Here is a 24,170-nt window from a genome sequence, read left to right on the forward strand (position 1 = left end):
TGAGTTTACTAGTGACCTAAGATCAATTAACAAATTGCATTTATCACTTAAAACTTTAAAAAAAAGTATCTTCTGCTTTACTACACACACACACACACACACACACACACACAGATCGTAATCTCAGGCACAGCCAAATAGAAACTGATTATAAAACCGAAAGATACTGTGTGTTTTAAACTCACTAAACACGAGCATTACAGTAACAAAATTTGTACTACTTCTTTTTCTGGTTTAGAGATTGTCTTTCATGTGTTAATAATTTTTTGAGAAACTTAGTATCAAATTAATTACATAGAGAGACAAATAATCTGAGTATTCATCACACATTCACCTATATTTAGAGCTTTAGGCACAGTAGCAAAGTCACAAAGAAAATCTAGACTTTGTATAAAAAGACATGATCTTTACTGGTGCTTAGATGAACAAAGAGGTAGCAAAAAAAAGCCACCATTTCTCTCAAATGTCATCAATTACATAAGACCTCAAAACATACACTGATTTGAAAGAAAATCCATCCCTATTATAAACAGTGAAGACAGATTAATGTCATCTATTTCATAGTAGCGGGTCTTCCTTTGATATTTGTAACAGGCAGAAATATTTGATTTTACTCTTTTGTCACCAGAGATAATTGCTACATCACTTGCCAACACGATGAACTCATTTTATTAGTCAAATGTTGAATTCCACTCAAGTGCACTTAATACAGTACTACACATTATAAGTTGATTGAAATTAAAGAGATCTCCAATTAGAAATGGGATTTTCTAAAATACAACTATTACTAATTTTCAAGTTGTATGTTTCATTGGTGTTCTAATGAAACATATAAAGCAAATGATTTGTTTCCAGCATCTCTGAAAGATTATTTAGTCCTTTAATGTATTAAAATAGTAGTGAGAAAATATGCCCTTGAAATATAGACTCTGAGGTACAGTTTAAAAAATTAAAACAGATTTGATATGGTTAATTCAAACTGTGGTTAAATTGCAAGGGGACAGCTCAGAAGTTCATAGAAGTTTCAAATTAGTCACATTTGTTGGAAAAAAAAAACACAAAATGCAGGTGCCTGCAATGTTTACATTGTGTCAGATATTTCAGAGCCATGTATAATGTTAAGTCCTGAAATCCTAAACACTTAGTTTCTTAAAACATTTCTGGTTACTGAGGAGGCATAAAAAATCCAACAGGATTACATCTAAAATGAGGCTGTTCTTTCTCCTTTTATAAAATACTTTTGATTCCTAACACAAAAAATATGCACAGAAAGACATTTAGAATTTTCAATCCTTTTTTAAAATTGAGGGATCACTGCTTTTGAAAAATCTCTCTATACAGTATTTGCTTTGCTTTCTTCAGTCTTCCTTTTCTTCCAAGAGCTTTGCTACAGATGTACATCACCATGTATACTGATACTTTATTTTCCTGTTCCCACAACTGCAGAGGTGGCTTTATTAGCCAACAGCTTGATCCTTAATATTTACTTCTGATAGGATTCTCTAACTTTCGCCTGGAGCGCGTCACATGTTTTCTTAGCATCACCTAGAAGCATGGCCGTGTTAGGTTTGTAGAAGATTGGATTGTCCACTGCAGCATAGCCAACGCCCAAAGACCTCTTCATAACAATCACCTGAGAACCAGAGATAAAATGACATAGTGTATTTAACAGACCTGTCTAGGACATGTTAGGCACACAAACATTGTTCTTCACTACCTTTGAACAAGGCATGTACCACTACTAATTATTTAGTGCAGGGACTTTACACAAGAAGTATTTTTAACATATGTTTACATTGTATTAACTTTAATACTTAAGTGTGCCCTTATTCTTATATCCATTAGAGAAAAAGTCATGTTAATAATTTATCTCTGAGTGACAAGATTACAATTATTTTCTTCTTAGTGCTTTTTTCTCTATAAAGACCATGTACACCATTTTCTAGTCAGCAAAATAAGCATTTTTCTATGAATGTGCTAAAGAAAACAAGTTTAGTGCATAAGTTTCCACTACAAATTCTAAAACAGATGAGGTTGAGTGGGAAAACTATGTTATTCTTTTCTATGACTTTAAAGTATATCAGAAAGTTCTAGGATAAAAGCCCAAAGAGCAATCCAGCTTCTCACAATAACAGAGCTACTAACTAACAGAATGTTCTTATAAATCAAAATGGAAGATGTAAGTCAATGTATAATATTGACAAGTTATAGACATTTACAATGACATGAGTTATGGATGTTGCTGTCCTGCTGAATATCAAGTCAGTTCTTAATGAAATGAAAAGCTTTTCTGTGGCCTACTAGGACAGGCAATCTATCAAAAAATAGAAGCAGTGCAAATGTATTCTTTTTCTTATAGCATTAGTATAGTAATGCACTTCACAAATTCTCAAATATTGACTACTGATACAATTTTTCATACACACATGAACAAGTATATTTTATGTCTACTCACTCATCACAAATACTAAGTTTTAAACTCCCATATTTACAATAAAAAAACAAAATTAAATGGAAATGTACATTATTATGATTTTTTAAATGCAGAGGAGCCTCAGTAGTGGTAAAATGTGCCTACTGCTGAGGTAGAGGAAAATTTACAAGCCTTTGAGTTATCTAAAATCTAGCAATTAGCTTTTTCAAAAGTAATATACATGAATGAAGCTTGCTTCCTTATGCCACGTTATTGTTTGGATTTCTAAATCACCTTCCTGCTAGACACTCTATAACAACTTATAAATTCCCTTTCAGAAAGTTAAATGAAAAAAATATGCTCATCTTGGTATATGATGGCAATTGATACTGACTCACTGTCCCAGAGGGAAGCCATCTGCTTCACAGGACTCAATCTGGAATTTAGCCAGACTCATTACAAAAGCTCACAGCTCTTTTTTCAGCTGTGGTTACAGATTTTGTTAATCCACCCACACAATCTCATCTGGTTCTACTTGTGATTAGGGCATTCACTCAGTTTCTCTGGTGGCCAGAGAACAGACAGAAGCTGGACATAGGAAACTGGGCCCTAAACACGCTCTTACTCCTGGACCTCCTAGAAGGCATCATCATTTCTTATCAAATGATCAAAGAAAGTTCTGCGTGTATATTTTAAGTAACCTTTGATTATCAGAATGAAATACAAGACTGAAACTTTACCTGCTTTGATTTCCAGACCTCAAGGACTGGCATGCCTGCAATAATAGAGTTGGGATCTTCTTGAGCTGCTGAATTAACAGTGTCATTAGCTCCAATTACAAGGACCAAATCAGTATCTATATAATAAAAGAAAAAAGAAAGAATACAAAACTCTAAGGGTCACTTTTACATATTTTCAGACAAATTACAGTGATCTTTACTTTATAATAACAATAACAAAAATATAGGATTCACACTTGTGCCAGGCACTTTACAAGGAACTTTATCAGAGAGGTGAAGCAACTCAGCCAATGTCACACAGCTAAAAAGCAGTAGGTTTTGCATTTGAACCTGACTATCTTGACTACAGCCTGCATTATTATGCTTCTCCCCTCTCAATAAATCTAACTAATCTGACTTTATAACCCTTTTTTGATCTCAAAATGATCTTGCTATAGTGTCACATGATTTTATGAAATTTGCATTCCACTTTCAACCTTTAAAATGACCACTTAAAACTCAAACTATAAGAATCGAAGAAGAAAACCTAGGAAACACCATTCTGAACATCAGCCTTGGGAAAAATGTATGACTAAGTCCTCAGAAGCAATTGCAACAGTGCAATAATTGACAAGTGAGACCTAATTAAACTAAAGAGCATCTGCTTAGCAAAAGAAACTAACAAGAGAGTAAACAGACAAGCTACAGAATGAGAGAAAATATTCACAAATTATGCATGCATTGGACAGAGGTCTAATATCCAGAATCTATAAGGAACTTAACTCAACAAGCAAAAAAAACACATTTTAAAAATGGGCAAAAGACATGAACAGACATTTCTCAAAAGAAGACATACAAGTGGTCAACAAACATGAAGAAATGTTCAACATCACTAAACATAAGAGAAATGCAAAGCAAAACCACAGTGAAATTACTATCTCACACCAGTAAGAACAGCTATTAACAAAAGTAAAAAAAATAACAGATGCTGGCAAGGCTGTGGAGAAAAAGGAACATTTACACACTGTTTGTGGAAATGTAAATTAGTTCAGCCACTGTGGAAAGCAATTTGGAGATTTCTCAAAGAACTCAGAACTCCTACATGACCCAGCAATCCCACTACTGCGTACATATCCAAAAGAAAACAAATCTTTCTACCAAAAGACACATTCACTAGCATGTTCATTGCAGCACTATTCACAATAGCAAAGACATAGAATCAACCTAGGTGTCGATCAACAGTGCACTGGATAAAGAAAATGTGGTACATATACACCATGGAACGCTACACAGCCATAAAAAAGATGGAAATCATGTCCTTTCCAGCAACATGGAAACAGCTGGAGGTTATTATCCTAAGCAAATTAACACAGGAACAGAAAACCAAATACCGCACATTCTCACTTATAAGTGAGAGCTAAACACTGGGTACTCAGGGACATAAATATGGTGACAATAGAACCTGGAGACTACCAGAATGGGGTGGGAGGGACATGGGCAAGGGTTGAAAAATTGTGGGGTACTATGCTCACTACATCTAACCCTCAGCATCCCACAATATAACCATGTAACAAACCTGCACATGTACCCCTGAATCTACAATAAAAGTTAAAAAAAGATACACAAAAATAAAATAAGATAACCCCTTGAGATACAGTCTGATGTCTAATAGACAATGGTCTCAAAATCTGCATTAAAGTCATGTCCATAATTCCTGGAACTGGCTGGTGTTACACATAATTTAACAACAATGGAATCTGAAAAGGGACATAAAATTAAAATGGCCTAAGTTTTCTCTTTAAGAACTGCAATATAAACTACCTTAGAATGTTGCCAAAAAATGCCATGTGAATCTAGACATACACATAATTTCATTACTTTTTCTAATAAACAGCATTTTTTAAGTTTACAGTGGATATTTGCCAGGGGGAAATGGTTTAATTTTAACAAGCATAGGCTTGGGCCAAATGTCATTACCATTCAACATCTACCCTATGACAGCTATAAAGTACAGCACTTTATCTAGGGAAATTCTAGTACTTTTTAAAAAGAAAAGAAAGAGAAAACTACTTCACCAGTCATACATTAGTACAATCGGAAATCAGTAAAATCTCAGAGACTGGCAAGAATCAGACACTAAATTATCAACAGAAGCACTCATAAATGAAGAGCCTGAGGTTGAGTAACAAGCTACTGAGAATCAGGATCTGGATTCAAAAGCCAGGTCTGCCCAGATCCCCAGTCTTCAGTATTTCTACACTACACCCCAAGGTTTTCACCATCCTTCAGTTCTTCACAGGGGAGAAAAATTTACCTGTGCTGTTTATGAATCTTTTGTATCTTATTCAATACTATCTTTCACTTATTTAATTTCAACTGAATATCTACCAGGTATAAGTTCTTTTTCATCTGACTAGTCAGTCTTCACTTAATCTACAATTTATATCCCAAATCTGCACTGCTTTATTCATAGTAAGAATATTTAAACTTCACCATTGCCCCCATCACTTACCTGGAAAATCATGGTTGATCTCATCCATTTCCAACACAATATCATATGGCACTCCAGCCTCAGCCAGCAGCACATTAAGCTGACCAGGCATGCGGCCTGCAACTGGGTGAATTCCAAACCTAGACATGAAACAAATGAACAGCTGGCTTTACTTGACAGGACATAATGTACAGAGACCCCAATATCACCTCTAAATCTGCACACTTTGTTCTTTGCACCTCTGCTTTTTTCTGATACTATCTGATCTCTACAGAATGAAACAGAAGTAGTCCAGATATATAGTCAATTTACAAATATTGAAGTTGAAGATTCGGTATCTTAGTGTGGAGAAACTATAACTTTCCTCAGAAAAATAAAAGCATAACTTTGAAGCCAGACTCTTCCACATACGCTTGCAGTGCAGTGAACTTCCCATAATGTTAATAAATAATATCACCTTACATTTAAAAAGCATTGTGTTCTCTTATACTTTCTGGTAAATATTGAATCTTTAAAAACCTATTCACCTAGCCTGGAATTAAATGTTTCCCATGAAAAATCAACATTATTCTATCAAAAGCTGACTTCACATTCAACTTTAACCTCTTTGTTCAAAGGTAGGGAGATGACTGGGCACGGTGGCTCATGCCTGTAATCCCAGCACTTTGGAAGGCCAAGATGGGCAGATCACTTGAGGTCAGGAGTTCAAGACCAGCCTAGCCAACATAGCAAAACCCCATCTCTACTAAAAATACAAAAATTAGCCAGGCACAATGGCAGGTGCCTGTAATCCCAGCTACTCAGGAGGCTGAGGCAGGAGAATTGCTTGAACCCAGGAGGAGGAGATTGCCATGAGCTAAGATCATGCCACTGCACTCCAGCCTGGGTGACAGAGCAAGACTTTGTCGCAAGCAAAACAAAAAAGGTAGGGAGGTAAAATATTCTCATACACACGATGTTAAAGCCTACAGCCACTCAGAGAATGATATAAAGTACTACTCTACATCACAGAAGACATGTGATGGGAACACACAGGAGCAACTAAAACACAGAGTGGGTAATACACAAGCAGAGCTCTACACTTAGGGTAAAGGACACCAAAGCATCAAGCAACTTCTTTTGACCACAGATATAATGAGGTCTTTAAAGTTTTTTAATCCAACTTCTTGCCCAGTATTTATCTGTCTCCACAGTACTAGGAGCAGTGCATGGCACATAGAAAAGGCTCCATAAGAAGTGAATGAATTAATGAATGAATGAATCCAAAAAGAAATACAGTTTATACTATCTCTTGGAAGAGATCCATCCAGCCTCAGCTTAAATACCTTCAGTGACCCTTCTAAGGTGCAATCCATTACTAGACTACATATATATATATATACACAGACACACACACATATGTGTGTGTGCATGTGTGTGCAAGTATGTATATATTGTGTATGTATGCATATATATTCATATAGTAATATATTCATTCATATACAGTAAGTCCTCACTTATCCATAAGTTCTTAGAAAGTGCAAATTTTTAGAAAGTGCAACTTTAAGTGAAACAAGATATAATGAAACCAATTTTACTCTAGGCTAATTGATATAAACAAGAGTTAAGTTCCTACAGCATATTTCTGGCCACAAAAGTATCCCCAAACTTCTAAATAAAAACCAAAACATTTCTAATAGTAAACATTGAAATAAATGTGAGCTATACATACAGTTAGGAAAGATTAATAAGATCAAATATGATAATTATTTACCCAAGGCAGGAATCAGATCCGGACAGGACACCATCTCATTGCAGTGTGCACTCCCAGACACCCACACTCACTCAGACTGGGACCACGTAGACACACCAATTCACTTAACATGAACGTCTTTGAGATATGAGAGGAAAGCAGAATCCAGAGAAAACCCATGCAGGCATGGTGAGAATGTGCAGACCCCACAGTGACAATAGCCCCAGCTGGGAATTGATTTTTTTTTTCTCATCAAAGTGGTAACAAAATGATACTGAAAAAAATGACATTATTTGAGGATTTGCCATATATATATTCATATATTAATATATTCAGTCTTAATATATATTATGTAATATATAATGTATTCATATTAAGCCAAAGATAAATAAATTATGTGTGTGTGTGTATATATATAATCTCTTGGGTATATATATACCCAAAGAGAAACTCCATCTCATTGTTTTCCAAGGTCTGTAGTTGTGCCATCTGGAACCATAATGAATCTACAACCTCTTTCATTTGCAGATTCCTGTCAGCTATCCTAGTGATATGGTTTGGCTGTGTTCCCACTCAAATCTCATCTTGATTCCCATGTGTTGTAGAAGGGACCTGCTGGAAGGTAATCGAATCATGGGGGCAGATCTTTTCCCATGCTGGTCTCATGATAGTGAATAAGTGTCACAAGACCTGATGATTTTATAAGAAGGAGTTTTCCTGCACAAGCTCTCCTTTTTTTGCCTGCTACCATCCACATAAGATGTGACTTGCTCCTCCTTGCCTTCTGCCATGAATGTGAGACCTTCCCAGCCATGTGAAACTGTAAGTCCATTAAACCTCCTTCTTATATAAATTGCCCAGTCTCAGGTATGTCTTTACCAGCAGCGTGAAAATGGACTAATACAGTAAACTGGTACCGGGAGTAGGGTGCTGCTGAAAATATACCCAAAAATGTGGAAGCAACTTTGGAACTGGGTAACAGGCAGAGGTTGGAACAGTTTAGAGGGCTCAGAAGAAGGCAGGAGAATGTGGGAAAGTTTGGAACTCCCCAGACACTTGTTGAACAGCTTTGATCAAAATGCTGATAATGTTATGGACAATGAAATCCAGGCTGAGGTGGTCTCAGATGGAGATGAGGAACTTGTTGGGAACTAGGGCAAAGGTGACTCTTGTTATGTTTTAGCAAAGAGAATGATGGCATTTTACCCCTGCCCTAGAGGTGTGCAGAACGTTGAACTTGAGCAAGATAATTTAGAATATCTCACAGAAGAAATTTCTGAGCAGCATATCATTCAAGAGCTGACTTGGGTGCTGTTAAAGGCATTCAGTTTTAGAAAGCAAACAGAGCATAAAAGTTTGGAAAATTTGCAGCCTGACAATGTGATAGAAAAGAAAAATCCCATTTTCTGAGGAGAAATTCAAGCCAGCTATAGAAACTTACATAAGTAATGAGGAGCCTAATGTTAATCCCCAAGGCCATGGGGAAAATGTCTCCAGGGCATGTCAGAGACCTTTGCAGCAGCCCCTCCCATCAAAGGCCCAGAGGTTTAGGAGGAAAAAATGGTTTCATGTGCCAGGCCCAGGGTCCCTCTGCTGTGTGCAGTGTAGGGACTTGGTGCCCTGTGTCCCAGTTGCTTGAGTCATGACCTAAAGGGGCCAAGGTATAGCTTGGGCTGTTGCTTCAGAGGGTGGAAGCCCCAAGCCTTGGTAGCTTCCATGTGGTATTGAGCCTATGTGTGCACAGAAGTCAAGAATCAAGGTTTGGTATCCTCCGCCTAGATTTCAGAAGATGCATAGAAACACCTGGGTGCCCAGGCAGAAGTTTGCTGTGGGGGTGGGGCCCTCATAGAGAACCTCCGCTAGGGCAGTGCAGAAGGAAAATGTGGGGTCGGATCACCCACATAAAGTCCCTACTCGGGCACCACCTAGTGGAGCTGTGAGAAGAGGGTCACCATCCTCCAGACCCTAGAACGGTAGATCCACCAACAGCTTGCACTGCGCACCTGGAAAATCTGCAGAAACTCAATGCCAGTCCATGAAAGCAGCCAGGAGGGAGGCTGTACCCTGTAAAGCCACAGGGGCAGAGCTGCCCAAGACCATGGGAACCCATCTTTTATATCATTGTAAGCTGGATGTGAGGCATGGAGTCAAAGGAGATCATTTTTTGAGCTTTAAGATTTGACTGTCCCACTGGATTTCAAATTTGCATGGGGCCTGTAGTCCCTTTGTTTTGGCCAATTTCTCCCATTTGAAATGGGTGTATTTACCCAATTGTATCTAAGTAACTAACTTGCTTTTGATTTTACAGGCTCATAGGCAGAAGGGACTTGCCTTGTCTCCCTATGAGACTTTGGACTGTGGACTTTTGAGTTAATGTTGAAATGAGTTAATACTTTGGGGGATGGTAGGGAAGGCATGATTGGTTTTGAAATGTGAGGATATGAGATTTGGGAGGGGCCAGAGGTGGAATGATACAGTTTGGCTGTGTCTCTACCGAAATCTCACCTTGAATTCCCACGTGTTGTGGGAGGGCCCCAGTGGGAGGTAACTGAATCATGGGGGCAGGTCTTTTCTATGTTGTTCTCATAACAGTGAATAAGTCTCATGAGATCTGATGGTTTTATTAGAAGGAGTTTCCCTGCACAAGCTGTCTTGTTCTGGCTTGCTACCATCCATGTAAGATGTGACTTGCTCCTCCTTGCCTTCTGCCATGATTGTGAGGCCTTCCCACCCATGTGGAACTGCAAGTCCATTAAACCTCCTTCTTTTGTGAATTGCCCAATCTCATGTATGTCTTTATCAGCAGCACAAAAATGGACTAATGTACCTTGGATTCCTCCTAAGCAAAACACCCTCAGTCCTTTCAAATATTTAATGAATGACAGACTTCCTGACCTACTGCTGTCCTAGTCATCTGTATCCTATATTGTCAATGCCCAGCTTCAGTCTCAGTCCCTCAAAGTGAATACAGTGTGCTAGACATGATCTAGATGCATAAGGTGCAGTAAGAAAACCATATTCTCACATCTTTCATTGATAAAGCCTAAGTCTGTATTAGCATTTATGGCCACCACAACACAATGCTGCCTCACACAAAAATTATGATCATTTAAGGTGCGTTGTTATTTTTCACATGAACTGCTGCCAAGCCAGGCCTCCCCACTCTTCATATAGGCACATCAGGGAAGAGGTTAAAGAGCACAAGACTTGACCCTTTCCTGAAAAGAAGACCTGAAAAGAGCTATAGATGGCCATTTATTTTGCCCAGGTAAGTGAGAAATAGTTTTCTACATCTTTAAAACTAATAATGAAGACCCTAAACTACTATTAGAGGTCTTTTAATTGGAGGAAAAATATATCAAATGACAGATATTCTTTTTTTAATTATTATACTTTAAGTTCTAGGGTACATGTGCACAATGTGCAGGTTTGTTACATATCTATACATGTGCCATGTTGGTGTGCTGCACTCATTAACTCGTCATTTACATTAGGTATTCCTCCTAATGCTATCCCTCCCCTCTCCCTGCTCCCCACAATAGGACCCAGTGTGTGATATTCCCCTTCCTGTGTCAAAGTGATCTCATTGTTAAATTCCCACCTATGAGTGAGAACATGCAGTATTTGGTTTTCTGTTCTTGCGATAGTTTGCTGAGAATGATGGTTTCCAGCTGCATCCATGTCCCTACAAAGGACACAAACTCATCCTTTTTTATGGCTGCATAGTATTCCATGGTGTATATGTGCCACATTTTCTTAATCCAATCTGTCACTGATGGACATTTGGGTTGGTTCCAAGTCTTTGCTATTGTGAATAGTGCTGCAATAAACATACGTGTGCATGTGCAGATATTCTTTTTTATCAAATATCTCTATACACAGAAACTAGAAAATCTAAAGGAGTTGAATACATTCCTGGACACACACACCCTCCCACTGAACCAGGAAGAAACTGATTCCCTGAACAGGCCAATAAAGAAATTGAATCAGTAATAAATAGTCTACCAACCAAAATAAAGCCCAGGATCTGATGAATTGGCAGCTCAAATCTACCAGATGTACAAAGAAGAGCTGGTACCATTCCTACAGAAATGATTCGAAAAAACCGAGGAGGAGAGACCCCTCCCCAACTCATTCTATAAGGCCAGCATCATTCTGACACCAAAATCTGTCAGACACACACACACACACACACACATAAACATACACACACACACACACACACTTTATCCTTGATGAACATTGATGCAAAAATCCTCAACAAAATACCTGCAAACTGAATCCAGCAGCACATCAAAAAGCTAATACACCACAATCAAGTAGGCTTCATCCCAGGGATGCAAGGCCAGTTCAACATATGCAAATCAGTAAGTGTGATTCATCACACAAACAGAACTAAAGACAGAAACCACATGATTATCTCAACAGATGCAGAAAATGCTTTCAATAAAATTCAATATCCCTTCATGTTAAAAACTCTCACTAAACTAGGTATTAAAGGAACATACCTCAAAATAATAAGAGCCATCTATGACCAACCCATGGCCAACATTATACTGAATGTGCAGAAGCAGGAAGCATTCTCTTTGAAAACCAGCATAAGACAAGGGTGCCCTCTTCTCACCACTCCTATTCAACATAGTAATAAGAGTCTTTGCCAGAGCAATCAGGCAAGAGAAAGAAATAAAGAGCATCCAAATAGGAAAAGAGGAAGTCAAACTATCCCTGTTTGGAGATGACATGATTTTATACCTAGCAAACCCCACAGTCTTGGCCCCAAAGCACCTTCAGCTGATAAACAACTTTAGCAAACTTTTAGGATACAAAATAAATGTATAAAAATCACTAGCATTCCTATATACAAACAACAGCCAACCCTGGCCAAATCAGGAACATAACCCCATTCACAAGTGTCACAAAAATAATAAAATACCTAGGAATACAGCTAATCAGGGAAGCGAAAGATCCCTACAATGAGAATTACAAAACAGTGTTCAACGAAATCAGAGATGACACAAAAAAAAGGAAAAACATTCCATGCTCATGGTTAGGAAGAATCAATATCACTAAAGTGGTCATACTGCCCAAAGCGATTTACAGATTCAGTGCTATTCCTATCAAACTACCAATGACATTCTTTACAGAATGAACTGGAAAACTATTAGAAACTATTAGAAAACTAATAGAAAAAACTATTTTAAAATTCATATGGAACCAGAAAAGAGCCCCAATAGCCAAGGCAATCTTAAGCAAAAAGAGCAAAGTTGTACCAGTACCATGCTACCTGACTTCAAACTATATTACAGGGCTGTAGTAAAACTACACGGCTGTAGTAGTAAAACTATATTCTAAAACTATATAGTAGTAGTAAAACTATATTCTAAAACTATATACTACAGCCCTGTAATATAGTTTGAAGTCAGGTAGCATGGTACTGGTACAAAAACTGGTACAAAAACAGACACATAGACCAATGAAACAGAATAGAGACCCCAGAAATAAGGTCACATAACTATGACCATCTGATCTTCAACAAAGCTGACAAAATCAAGCCACGGGGAAAGGACTCCCTATTCAATAAATGGTGCTGGGATAACTGACTAACCATACACAGAAGATTGAAGCTGGACCCCTTCCTTGTGCCATATCCAAAAATTAACTCAAGATGGATTAAAGACTTAAATGTAAAATCCCAAACTATAAAAATCCTGGAAGACAACCTAGCCAATACCATTCTAGAGATAGGAGCAGGCAAATATTTCATAATGAAGACACAAAAAGCAATTCAACAAAAGCAGAAATTGATAAATAGGATCTAATTAAACTAAAGAGTTTCTGCACAGCAAAAGAAACTATCAACAAAGAGACAGCTTACAGAATGGGAGAAAATGTTTACAAACTACGCATCTAATAAAAGCCTAATATCCAGCATCTATAAGGAACTTAAACAAATTTACAAACAAAAAAAAAAACAAACAACCACATTAAAACTGGGCAAAGGACATGAACAGACACTTTTCGAAAGAAGACATACATATGGCCAACAATCATATGAAAAAAAAACTCAACATCACTGACCATTAGAGAAATTCAAGTCAAAACCAAATGAGATACCATTTCACATCAATCAGAACGGCTATTACTAAAAAGTCAAAAAACAACAGATCCTGGTGAGATCGCAGAGAAAAGGGAATGCTTATACACTGTTGGTGGGATTGTAGGTTAGTTCAACAATTGTGGAAAACAGTATAGCAATTCCTCAAAGAACTATACACAGAACAACCATTTGACCCAGCAATCTCATTACTGGGTATATACCCAAAGGAATATAAACCATTCTACTATAAAAAACACATGCATGCAAATGTTCACTGCAGCACTATTCACAATAGCAAAGACATGAAATTAACCTAAATGCCCATCAATGAGAGATTGGATAAAGAAAATGTTGGTACACATACAGCCACAAAAAAGAATAAGATAATGTATTTTATGGGAACACGGATAGAGCTAGAGGCCACTATCCTTAGCAAACTAACACAGGAACAGTAAACCAAATGCCAGATGTTCTCAATTATAAGTGGGAGCTAAATGATGAGAACTCATGGACAAAAGAGGGGAAGAACACACTGGGGCCTACTTGAGGGTAGAAGAAGGGAGGAGGGAAGGTATCCGACAAAAATAACTATTGGGTACTAGGTTTAAAACCTGGGTGATGAAATAATCTATACAACAAACCCTTTGAGATGAGTTTACCTACATAACAAACCTGCACATGTACCCCTGAACCTAAAATAAAAGTTAAAAAAAGAACTCCTGTTTATATAATTTTCCATCTAGGTAGGGCTGAAAGATTCAACCCTCTAGTCACATGTTCTTTACCTCTGGCAACTAGCCCCTTCCTGAAGCTATGGGGCTAGCCCTAACTAGCCAAATTCACTTTAATAGCATAAACTCAGGTATAGTTGACAGGGTTTGTTGTGAATAACAAAAGACGTCCCCAACAGGAAATTCCAAGGGCTTTATAGGCTTTTTTATGTCAGGAATGGGAGACAAAGACTAAATAGGTATTTTTTATTAGCACTGATGGCAAGTAAAAATGAACTGCACAGAATGAACTATTAATACTCCAAGATTATTTTAAAAGGAATCCAGCATCTTTTCCTTCAGTGGGTTGTTGACAGTTTTACTTAAGTGAGAATAAATTAAAGACATTCATTAGTTTTAGGTGGTTATCCAATCTCACCATCTTAATGCAGGTTTTAGGTTCTTCAATCATGAATTATTCTATAATTTTTGGCAACGTTAAAGACAGTTCAACACGTAAGTGAATTTTTTTTTAATTCTCTAGAAACAAGATTGTTTATTTTTTTAACCAAACATTGCTATTCTAATGTCATCATCTGTGCCAAACCAGAGTTTCAATCACTCCTGACAACAAATGAAATGAGGCAAAATACTGACAATTTATGTTCATATTCTTCATGTAGTAATACAAGCTATATTCAGTACTACCACAGCTGTTTTCAAACTGCTCCAGAGAAAACATTTCCAAAATGTTACATGGATTCTTCTGCTGAGATCTCTACTTTAAAAATTTAATATTTTACAGTGGCAATAAGAAAATATTTGGAAAAAATTTTCTCCAGCAATCAAAGTGCATGCTTATCAAATAAGAGGCATTTTTCTAAACCTCAAATCTAAACATAAATATCTTTTTATATGCAGGTTTAAGCATGAAAATTAAAAACAGATTTAGAAAGAAAATGCATTATATTGAAACAACCAAAATATACTCCCACGCCTACTGATGGCCTGGAATTTGAGAAAAGACATGATGAATGGAAGTTTCCAAGGTGCCTGAGTTTACAAATAACCATCACTGTTTTCATCAAGTTCCAGACTTTTAACCTTGTCTTCTATGGTGGAGATAGCTGAATAATACCTCAAGTTCAGGAACAATAAAAGAAGCACTAAGAAAAAGATAACACATCCAGAAAAAAAAAAATAAAGCTTACTTAAGTATAATAACAATTCAATTTTTTTAAAAAGAGGAAAGGGCTGAATTTGTGTAATCTTTGCATATGTGAGAAAGAAGGATGCACACAAAGCAAAATGCACAAAAGTGACACATATATATGGCTTTAAAGGCACGTATAACACAAAGTGTTTAAAAATAAGAAAGTTATTTGAACATCAAAATAGAAAGGATAGTAATAGATTATAACCCCGTGCAGAAAGTGGGAAACCAGGAATCAATACTGATAACAGATTCATAAGTCAGTAAGAAATAAACACAGAAAGAAAGAAGCACTCTCCCTTACAGTGGTAGACCATGAACTGATAAATGTGATGGGGTTTTTACATGACCATTTTGCAATCATCATAATAAAGATTGGTACTGTAAAAATCATTAGCATGGCTGGGCGTGGTGGCTCACGCCTGTAATCCTAGCACTTTGGGAGGCCGAGGCAGATGGATCACCTGAGGTCAGGAGTTCGAGACCAGCCTGGTTTAGTAGAAACCCCGTCTCTACTAAAAATACAAAAATTAGCTGGGCATGGTGGTGGGTGCCTGTAACCCCAGCTACTCGGGAGACTGAGACAGGAGAATTGCTTGAACCCAGGAAGCGGAGATGGCAGTGAGCTGGGATGGCGCCACTGCATTCCAGCCTGGGCAAAAAAGCAAAACTCCATCTGAAAAAAAAAAAAAAAAATCAGCACATGTTCAGTCTAGGGAGTTATGTTTGATGAAGAACAAGATATTTGCATGGTCTTAAAGACAGCTCAAAGCAGTTTGCCCCTGTTCCCTTACTCTTACCTCAACTGAGAAAGAAAAAAAATTAAAACTTTTAGTGCTTTCTCTGATAGCTACGTCAATGAAAACTGATCTATAATCAGAGAGTAGTTGTTAGAAATATTAACCACCTGTACACTTTGCTGAATGGGCATTTAATTATGTGGACAGAGTCCATATTTTTGTTTTCTCCCCAGATAACAAGATAATTCCTTGTAAATACCTAACAAAATAGATTTTACCAAGTTTAACATCCAAATCTCTGCCAAGAAGAACTTACATTGAAACTGTAGTTTATTAATATGTATTTTACTGCACTGTTTGGTGGACACAGGTACTGACAATATCTTAAGTCAATGTTCTGACGATTTCGTGAACCAAAGAAAGGCACAGAGATTGTGCCCCAACAAAAGCAGAGATCCTATAATTAAATTTTAGGGCCCTAGCATTTGATTATTTTTGAATAATAGAACAAAATCATTTCCAAAAGAATGTACCCTAAAATAAAAAGTTTTAGATTGAAAAAGTCATTTCACTTTAACAGAGATTCTTAGTAATACATCTAAAGTATCGCATTGCATTATTAATCAACTGATTTTCTTTCAAAGTTAATGCCAAGTTGTATTTCAACTGTATCAATTTCAAATCAACATTTCAAATTAACTCAGAGACTTTTGCGCCCAGTTATTAAAGGTACTCTTCTATCACTGACTAAACCCAATGATGAAGCTAAATAACTAGATTTAGCTCATAGAACTACAGATCTAAAAGATCAGAGGGCACATGGATAAGGTTCAAGAGAAACACGAAGTACCTAACAACTTAAAAAATAGCACACTCTGGCCAGGCACGGTGGCTCACACCTGTAATCCCAGCACTTTGAGAGGCCAAGGTGGGCGGATCACCTGAGGTCAGGAATTCAAGACCAGCCTGGCCAACATGGTGAAACCTCATCTCTATTTTTTAAAAATACAAAAATTAGCTGGGCATGGTGGCACACACCTATAGTCCCAGCTAACTCAGGAGGCAGAGGTGGGAGAATCGCTTGAACCCGGAGGCGGAGGTTGCAGTGAGCCAAGTTTGCGCCACTGCACTCCAACACACACATACACCCTTAAAAAAAATTCTGGATCAACTGGCCAGAAAAAAAGGCAAAACTTTGATTTTCAAATAAACCACAGAAGATGACCAAATATTTCTTATTTGCACAGAAGAAAAGAAAATATTCAAATGTAAAAGAAAGAATTAAATTTTTTTTAATTAAAAAAAGCTTTTTGTTAACAATTTAAAACAAATCCTTATCTAGGAAAATTTCAGGCTTCTTTTTTGTGGGCCAGAGGGAGAGAGACTCATTAATCTGCCTTCATGCGTAACTCCCAGTTCAATCCAAAATGAATCCAAGAGTATTTTACATATAACTCAAAGGATGGTTGGCAGTGGGCATGATCAAGACCGTTATGGAAGCTGGGACAGCATTTTATTTATTGAAGGTGGGGGAGGGATTTCAATACATGGTCTTACCACTAGTAAGAGCAAGAAGCAACTTAGAGGGAGTCCAGGATTTGCAGAGTAACTACATGATGTTGCCCAATCCTACAGTACTAACTGCCTCTCAAATTAATCATTTGTGCTCTTTTCAGCTGTTAAAAGTAATCTTGGACACCAAAAATGTTTCCTAATTTCCCAATCCAGATCACCAATAAGTATCTCCTGCTTCTCCCAGGCCCACCAGGCCCACTGCTTTCCCAAAACCTAACTGATGAGAATGTAAGACTAAGAATCGCTGTTCCACATGACATTTAAAGTCTGTGTTAGTTTCATATTGCTGCTGTAACAAACTACCACAAATGTAGTGCCTTGAAACAATCAAATTTGTTATCACTTAAGAGTTCTGAAGGTCAGAAGTCCAAAATCAGTTTCCCTGGACAAAAAAAAAAAAAAAAATCAAGATATCGAGAGGCCTTAATTCCTTCTGGATTGTTTTGTGATGAATTCCCCAGGTGTTCTTTGAGCTTTTCCGGGTGTTATTTGGATGTCTCGATCTCTACCAAGGCCAGGGAGGTTTTCCTCAATTTTTCCCTAAAATATGTTTTCCAAATTTCTAGATTTCTCTTCTTCCTCAGGAACACCAATTATTCTTAGTTTTAGATGTTAAACATAGTCCCAAACTTCTTGGAGGCTTTGTTCATTTTTTTAAATTCTTTTTTCTTTGTCTTTGACAGATTGGGTTAATTCAAAAGCCTTACCTTTGATCTCTGAAGTTGTTTCTTCTGTTTGTTCTATTCTATTGCTGAGACACTCAATGCATTGCACATTTCTCTGTGATTGCTTTTTATTTATGCTTTCTATTTCACAAAAGATGTTTCCTTTCATATCCTGTATCATGTTTTTTATTTCTTTAACTTGGACTTCACCTTTCTGTGGTGCCTCCCTGATTAGCTTAATAATTGGCCTTCTGAATTCTTTTTCTGGCAATTCAGAAATTTTGTCTGGAAAAGTCACCCTGTTCAACAAATGGTGTTGGGACAATCGTAAGCCACATGTGAAGTAATGAAACTGAATCCTCATCTCTCACCTTATACAAAAATCAACTCAAGATGGATTAAAGACTTAAATCTAAGACCCGAAACCATAAAGATTCTATAAGATAACATCAGAAAAACCCTTCTAGATATTGGCTTAGGTGAAGATTTCATGACCAAAAACTCAAAGGTAAATGCAATAAAAACAAAGATAAACAGATGGGACTTAATTAAGCTAAAAAGCTTCTGCACAGCAAAAATAATAATAATCAACAGAGTTCACAGACAACCCACAGAATGGGAGAAAATCTTCAAAATCTATACATCTGACAAAATACTAATGTCCAGAATCTACAAGGAAGTCAAACAAATCAGCAAGAATAAAACAAACGATCCCATCTAAAAGTGGCCTAAGAACATGAATAGACAACTCTCAAAAGAAGATATACAAATGTCCAACAAGCATATGGAAAAATGCTCAACATCACTAATTATCAAGGAAATGAAAACCAAACCACAATGCAATACCACCTCAATCCTGCAAGAATGGCCATAATCAAAAAATAATAAAGGTTAGTATGGATGTAGTGAAAAGGAAACATTTTTACACTGCTGGTGGGAATGTAAACTAGTACAATACAGTATGGTAAACAGTGTGGAGATTCTTTAAAGAACTGAAAGTAGATCTACCATCTGAGTCAGCAATCCCACTACTAGGTATCTACCCAGAAGAAAAGAAGTCATTATACAAAAAAGATACTTGCACACATGTTTATGGCAGCACAATTTCTGATTGCAAAAATATGGAACCAGCCCAAATGCCCATCAATTAGTAAGCAGATAAATAAAATGTGGTATCTCAGCCATAAAAAGGAATGAAACAATGGCATTCACAGCAACCTGAATGGAACTGGAGACTAGTATTCTAAGTGAAGTAACTCAGGAATGGAAAACCAAATGGAAAATTATATTTTTTCACTCATAAGTGAGAGTTAAGCTATCAGGGCACAAATGCATAAGAACGGTAATTGAGCTTTAGGGACTCAGGGGAAAGGATGGGGGTGGCAAGGGATAAAAGAGTACACATTGGGTATAGTGTACACTCCTTGGGTGATGGGTGCACCAAAATCTCAGAAATCACCACTAAAGAACTTTTCCATGCAACCAAACACCTATTCCCCAAAAATCTATTGAAATTAAAAAAAAAAAAATTTAAATTCCTTCTGGAGATTCTAGGGCAAACTCCATTCCATGCCTTTTCCAACTTCTGCAGTCTTCCCTCTTTCCTTGGTGGGGGGCTACATCACCCCAACTTCTGCTTCCACTGTCACAACTCCTTCTCTAACTCTGATCCTCCTGCCTCCCTCTTATAATGACCCTAGTGATTACACTGAGCCCACCCAATAATCCAAGAAATTCTCCCCATCTCAAAATCCTCACCTTCATCAAATCTACAAAGTCCCTTTTGCCATGTAAGGTAACATAGTCGTAGGTTTTGGGGATTCAGATGTGGACACTTTGGGAGACCACTGTTCTGCCTACCACAAAGCTCTCCAGTCCTGAAATTCAGTGAACTAGGACGTCTATTTTAGCTACATAACCCAATATATACTTTGTGATTACTGTTGGATTTCAATTTTATATCCCTCCTTGATTCCAGCTTATTTTGTTTAATTTTATTTGTTTTTAATATTGCTTTTGTCACCTTTAAATTAATCCATCTGGCTACCATCTTGAGGATTTAACTGAGGTATCTTGGACCAAATTAGAAATTAAGGACCTCTAAAAATATTAGTTCTTTTTGTGATGCCTTGATTAGCTGCAGACTGCATAAAGACAACGTGTTTGTTGAGCTAGTTGTAAAGGGTAAATAATTTTGAGCTACTTGTAAAGGGTAAGTAATTACCAACATAACCATCATGTTATGCCTAATATCCCAAAGGACCGATCATTTTATATCTACTTGCACAGTAATTTATTACACTAAACTTTATGACTCTAAAGTCAGAAAAAAAACATATCCAAGATTATTACAAGAGAATGCCAATGTTTTGAGAAAAATAACAGAATACAGTCAAATGCATAGAGATATATATGCATGCTGATGAGTCAATGTGAGTTTATAAAAAATTCTGGCACATGTAACTGGCTAATCCCCAAAGTATGTATTAAAATTAATTATATCAGACACTGGTTGGCCATGATGAGCAATTTCCCGGAACTGATGGCGAAAGCTCATCAATGTTCCGTCATCACATGAAGAATATCCAGAATTTCAACATGCAAAGCCTACCAACCTTTTAGTTCTTCTCTTTCAACTCTGAAAATTATCTTTTATTATGCAAATGCTTAAAAAAGAATCAGCTATCCATCACCATGATAAGATCCTACAGAGGAAAATAACTAAAATGAGGACATAGAAAAATCTTGCGGGCTTTCAGAATTCTTCCTTTATGCATCTACTTCTTACTATACAATAACATAACTGGTTGACATGACTGTGCTCTCCTAACTAAGAGTTCCTTGAGAATAGGAACAAACCATGTCTTATTTATCAGTTCCTGCCACTCTATTGCAGGGACTCAATTAAAGAGAGAGAAGGAGAGAAGGGGTTTTAAACAACACAATGTGCCCAATAAAGTATACTGATTTATATACTTTCTATGTCTCTTTTTAGAGAAAGGATTTAGAAAAGCAGTATAGGGTAGCAGTTCAGAGTTCTAGCTTGCCACTGCCAGGTTGAAAGCATTTGAACAATTTACTTCTGTGCACCTCCATTCCCTCACATGTACCATGGGATTGATAATAAAATCTCCTCAGAGGACTATTGAGGGATTTAAGTGATATAGTTTGTGTAAAAAGCTTTTCATACAAGGTGCTTTAGACCAACACCTGGCAGAAATAAGTGTTCAATAAATGTACACAGCAATTATCCTGTTCACATACATTTTTGTATAATATAAATGTTCATCTGTGTTTTTCAAATAAATGCATATTTTTAATAATCAATATAAAGAAGCACACATTTTCACATTAAAACAAATGTTGATTTAAAGTCAACACTTACTGGGTTGCTTTTCTAATTTTTATCTTGTAATGCAAGTAAAAATCAATAGAGTCCAATAAAAGCCAGAAATTATTTGTATTTGCAGCTACATCAAAAGTATTAAAAAACTATACAGTCAATCTAGATTGAGGCCAATAATTATCAATGTTGAGCTTCCTGGGAACTTGGTCAAAACTAACATTCAAATACTTTGATAGAGTCAAATTTCAAAAGATCATTTTTAACCATTTAACTGATATGATTAGGCAAAAATGTATTGTTTCTTTGGTTGATAGATACAACAAATGTGATCAAGTTAGGATAATCTCTTCACTACCTCGAAGCAAAAAAAAAAAAAAAAATTCAACACTATTTGCTGTTTTCCTCTCTCAAATATGAAAACGATAAAGCCTTTCATGGAACATTAGATAATAAAAAAGCTCAGGCTTCAGTCATCAATTAAGAATAGACCCAGGCACAGTTCAAAAAAAGTGGAATAATCTACTCAAACGAAACAACCTGATCTTCAGAACCGTTTAAATTAACCAAGGAAGAATAAAAACAAATACGAGTATATACAAGAACTATTCATGAATACTGAGTATACTTGGTAAAATATGAAAAAGAAGCAATTCAAAAAGTACTATTTTTTAAAAGCCTCTTTTATAATACATGATGACATAAACTTCATTCTTTAGAGTTTTTCGCAACTTCACATTAGATTTCAGATACCACATGTTTTAAAGGGGACACAACAACAGAAATTTCCATGATCACAGACCATGGAGACAATATGTCCTGACCAGGGTACTTAACAGAAGTTTTCTTGGGTATGTGAGGCCATTAAGGAATATAAAACATTCACCACATGCATCCTACCAAAACTGTTCAAACAATGTTTTGCTTCTTGTATTATGGAAATATCCAGACCCAGTTCAGCAATAAACTATTAAGAATGTTTAATTAAATTGAGCATCCCAATTCAACAGTTACACAAAGAAACTATAAGTACAACTGGGCCCCTTTCTAAACTATTTAGAGTACTTTTTCCATTTTGCAGCTTCTTGCTATTATAAATAGTGACAAGGATTAACAGATTTTTTTGAAAAAAGCTCTTTACAACCTTCAACAATTTGCTTACATGTTTTGTGAGTCACTATGCAAAATTTATGTCCATACTCCAGATGTTCAGAGTTACTTTCCCTTATTTTACTCTGTTTTACATTTTAAAATCAAGCTGGATATAGGACAAGGTACATTGATAGCATTTTGAAATTCTGCCTTCCCAATACTATCATCCCACAATTTTCCTAAATATGTTATGATAACCTTCTAGGAGGCTGACAAAGTAAGCAAAATACATAAACAGAAAATAAAAAAGAAGGCTCATTTGTTAAACATCTACTAACTTCTCCTGTTTTAAAACTATAAATATTTAAACATCCATAAAACGTTAATGGTTTAAACAGAACTTAAAGATCTTCCAATCTTCCAACTGCTTCTTAAGGCAGGAATTCTTCATTTAGAAATTATACCAAAAATGTTTGCACAGCGTTCTGTCCCAAAAACAGGTTGGAAATTCCACTGTGGATACAATAAAGAGTCCCTAGTATGAGCTATACCTCAAGGACCTGTGGAATTCTGTTTGTATGTGGCAGTGTTACATTCTGAGGAGGGTCTCTAGAGGTAATCAAATGATTTGTTACTATATTCAGTATTTTTTTACATTTAATTATGCATTTCACTTGTGAAAAATACGATAGACTCACTGAAAAGGCAGGTTTCTTTGGTTTATCACATGCTGATCAGAACTTCTGGTGACAGTTTTAAATCACGCTTATTAAAAGTACAAGGAAAAGGGTTTTTCTTATTAAGGAATCATTTTAGTAAGTCAGTTCTGAATAAAAATTTCCAAATCATGGTGTCAGCAGGGTAATTGTTCCTGTTAGATAAATAATCTTTAGTGGCGAAAAGGCCTGGACCAATTGGGTGGGGCTAGTCTATCCATCTGAAGGAAAATATGGTAAGAAGTGAAAAAAAAAAAAAAAAAATCCTGATGAGGCACTTGCTGTCCACAAAAACTAATGAATGAGATATGTTGTAGAGTCAACATCTCTGGTGAGGCTTTCCAGGCAAAGGAATAAACACCTAGATTTCTAAAACTATCAGAGTCCTTCTTAGAAGCAGCAGTTCTGATGAATTCACTCACACAATTCCTAGTGAAAAAAAAGTGTTCATTTAACTTCCTAGAACTTTCCAAAAGCCAGAATTAAAGAACACTTTGTACTTTTCTTTTTTTGAAGGCAAATAAGGGCTGAACTGCTACTCTGTTTCTGAATTCTGCTGTTCATCACGGCCTTCCCTTCTTCGGAAAAAAATATATATATATGAAAGACAGCTTACGAAAACATCTCAGGGGAACAATTTTTCTAATGCCGAATAATAGACTTT

The 24,170-nt window shown here is 36.5% G+C and overlaps 1 protein-coding gene across 7 annotated transcripts in view; it reads right to left on the reverse strand.

The window, feature by feature from the left end:
* Nucleotides 1-385: 385 nt before the first annotated feature.
* Nucleotides 386-24,170, reverse strand: part of NNT (nicotinamide nucleotide transhydrogenase) — a 97,124-nt gene continuing 73,339 nt past the window's right edge. For all 7 annotated transcript variants that reach the window (XM_009208384.4, XM_009208381.3, XM_009208385.4 and 4 more), the window contains 3 exons: nt 5,645-5,763; nt 3,154-3,269; nt 386-1,633 (listed from right to left, as the gene is read on the reverse strand). In XM_009208384.4, the coding sequence (XP_009206648.3) occupies nt 1,484-1,633; nt 3,154-3,269; nt 5,645-5,763 (385 nt within the window). In that variant the 3' untranslated portion in view covers nt 386-1,483. The remainder of the gene's footprint in view (nt 1,634-3,153; nt 3,270-5,644; nt 5,764-24,170) is intronic.

The sequence above is a fragment of the Papio anubis genome, chromosome 5 (assembly GCF_008728515.1).
Source record: "Papio anubis isolate 15944 chromosome 5, Panubis1.0, whole genome shotgun sequence".
Lineage (NCBI taxonomy): Eukaryota > Metazoa > Chordata > Mammalia > Primates > Cercopithecidae > Papio > Papio anubis.